General features: G+C 39.1%; 1 protein-coding gene across 1 annotated transcript; it reads right to left on the bottom strand.

The window, feature by feature from the left end:
- Positions 1-333: 333 nt before the first annotated feature.
- LOC140611366 (olfactory receptor 7E178-like) lies at positions 334-1,367 on the bottom strand. The gene has a single exon (XM_072788145.1). It carries the CDS (start codon positions 1,365-1,367, stop codon positions 378-380), a length of 990 nt encoding a protein of 329 aa, XP_072644246.1. The 3' UTR covers positions 334-377.
- Positions 1,368-3,039: the final 1,672 nt, after the last annotated feature.

Here is a 3,039-nt window from a genome sequence, read left to right as displayed (position 1 = left end):
TTGGGCCCCATGCTCAGTGTGAAGTCTGCTTAAGAGTCTCTCCCTCTTTCTCCCTGTGCCCCTCTTCCCCTTCTCAAATAAATAAATAAATCTTTTTAAAAAGAGAGAATTCTACATTTCATCAAGATACCAAGGTCATTAGGGAGAACCTCTCATGCATTCATTATGATGTACAAAGCATCCCAGAATACTTCCCTAATCCAATTAAAAACAAATAAAAAAACTAACATTCATATATGAAACATGAAGAGGAATGAAAATCATGAGACTGAAAAAATTATGTGACCAAGAAAGCAGTATTTGCTGGTCTACATATTTGATTTTGCTGGTTTTTTTTTTCACCTCACACTTCAAAAAGGATTGCACACATACTGAGATTAGGCTGTTCTTCTGAGGAACCTCCATAGGGCACTCTTAATGTCCCTGTTTCTCAGGCTGTAAATGAAGGGATTCAGCATGGGAGTGACCACAGTGTACATCACCGAGGCCACTATATCCTTCCTGGGGGAAGGCAGCAATGCTGATCCAAGGTACACTCCAATAGCAGTTCCATAAAATAAGCAAACAACTGACAGGTGGGAGCCACAGGTAGAGAAGGCTTTGTATCTCCCACCTGTGGATGGGACTCTCAGAATGGAGGAAACAATTTTATAGTAAGAGCAAAAGATCCCTGAAATAGGAAGAAAGCCAGAGATGGCACCAACAAAATACATGACTATGTTATTGGTGAAAGTGTCAGAACAGGCAAGGTTGAGGAGTTGAGAAGGATCGCAGAAAAAATTAGAAATTTCCACATCCTTGAAGCAGGTAAGTTGTAACACAATCAAACTGTGCAGCTGGGAGTCCAAAAGGCTAACCAAAAAAGACACCAAAACCAACAAGCCACAGAGGCGGGGGTTCATGATGATTGAGTAGTGTAGAGGGTGACAGATGGCCACAAACCTGTCATATGCCATTACAGTCAGAAGCATACCATCCATACATCCAAAAAGGATCAAAAAAGACATTTGAGTCAGGCAACCCACATAGGAGATGACTCTGCTCTGAGTTTGGATGTCCATGATCATCTTGGGGACTGTGGTGGAGGTGAAACCGATGTCAGCCAAGGACAGGTTGGAGAGGAAGAAGTACATGGGGGTGTGGAGGTGAGAGTCAGAGCTGACAGTCAGGATGATGAGCAGATTCCCAAGCACGGTGAGCAGGTACATGGACAGGAACAGCCCAAAGAAGAGAGGCTGCAGCTCTAGATCATCTGAGAATCTGGTGAGGAAGAATTCTGAGACACTTGTTAGGTTTTGTTCTTTGTAGCCTAGACACCTTTCAAAAAAGAAAAAAGGGTTGGAAAAGTGAAACAAGTAAATGAGCATCCAGCACTGTGTCCATATTGCACATTCAAGCAATCACAAATAAAACAGTCACACTTGCAGTCATACACCCTAGCCTTCAGCAATACTTCTCAGTGTGACACATCCTATTTCTTAGAACTCGTTTCTTCGTTGGTTTCTGCATTATTTACCTCTTTTTTTTAAGTCTTTTTTTATTTATGATAGTCACAGAGAGAGAGAGAGAGAGAGAGGCAGAGACACAGGCAGAGGGAGAAGCAGGCTCCATGCACCGGGAGCCCGACATGGGATTCGATCCTAGATATCCAGGATCGCGCCCTGAGCCAAAGGCAGGCGCCAAACCGCTGTGCCACCCAAAGATCCCTATTTACCTCTTTCTATAGACATTTACCTTAGAGAAACTCTACCAAAGAGTATCAGAACCAAGAACATAAGAGATAACAAATCCATGATCACAGTAAACACAGCCTCCTTCTTTTTTTTTCACAGCCTCCTTCTTGAAGAGAAATCATAAGAAATATCCTTCCTCTTTTAAGAAAAAAAATCATTCTAATTTAAAGAAATTATGAAGCAGTTAAAAATATTTTATTCAAATGAAATGCTAGATATTCTTTTCATTTAGAATATTTATAAACACTCCATGAAAGGCAGGAGTGTGTAGTCTGGATTCTAAATTAGAATTAAAGATTCATAATCAGAAAATATTTTTAGTGTTAGTTATCTTCATCAGTTTCATCATTCTTTGATTTTCTTTCTTTTCTCCTTCATGGAAATAAGTGATGACCAATGTTGGTTCTTTTTTTTTTTTTTTTTTTTTGGAGTTCAATTTTCCAACATATAGCATAACAGCCAGTGCTCATCCCATCAAGTGCCCCCCTCAGTGCCCATCACCCAGTCACCCCAACCCCCCGCCCACCTCTCCTTCCACTACCCCTTGTTTATTTCCCAGAGTTAGGTGTCTCTTGTGTTTTGTCACCCTCACTGATATTTTCACTCATTTTCTCTCCTTTCCCTTTATTCCCTTTCACTAATTTTTATATTCCCCAAATGAATGAGACCATATAATGTTTGTCCTTTTCCGATTGACATATTTTACTCAGTATAATACCCTCCAGGTCCATCCACATCGAAGCAAATGGTGGGTATTTGTCATTTCTAATGGTTGTCTTTTAAAAGTCATTTAGCATATAATTCCTATCCTTGGCTTTTGCAGACTTCAAATTTTGATAAATGTGGTTTAGTTAAGTGCACATAATCAAACAACATTGATAACTATGAAAATACTTTCTTCTTTGTTTCTGTGAACAATGGAAAGGTCTATCCTGTACTTAACTGAGATTTTTAAATTTTTGATACTTCCTCTGTGCCAAAAGGCATAGGCTCTGGGGATTCAGAAATAGATGAGACTCAGTTGTTTCTCTCCATATGCTAAAGATGTACTTGTATAAACAAAATGAAATATCCTGTTAAGGCTGTAGGGAGATCATAACCTTTATCATTATTAGTAATAAAACATCTAAATTTTAATTTGTCCTTATTTTGTGCATTCATCACATATTTGTTGCATAGAAGGCATCCATTATTTGTTTAACCCTTATTCAGTTGAGCTGTATCAACTAGGGATCAACTTAGATGACAACGTTAGGTCTCAGAGATACCAAGAATTTTCCCCCTAGCATACTAATAATAAATGGAG

The sequence above is a fragment of the Canis lupus genome, chromosome 19 (genome assembly GCF_048164855.1).
Source record: "Canis lupus baileyi chromosome 19, mCanLup2.hap1, whole genome shotgun sequence".
Taxonomy (NCBI): Eukaryota; Metazoa; Chordata; class Mammalia; order Carnivora; family Canidae; genus Canis; species Canis lupus.
Note: the sequence above shows the minus strand (reverse complement) of the source record. Positions and strands in the feature narration are given on the sequence as shown.

Bases quoted from the DNA above. Each gene is read 5' to 3' on its own strand.
- LOC140611366 (XM_072788145.1), bottom strand. From the start codon at position 1,367: ATGCTCATTTACTTGTTTCACTTTTCCAACCCTTTTTTCTTTTTTGAA.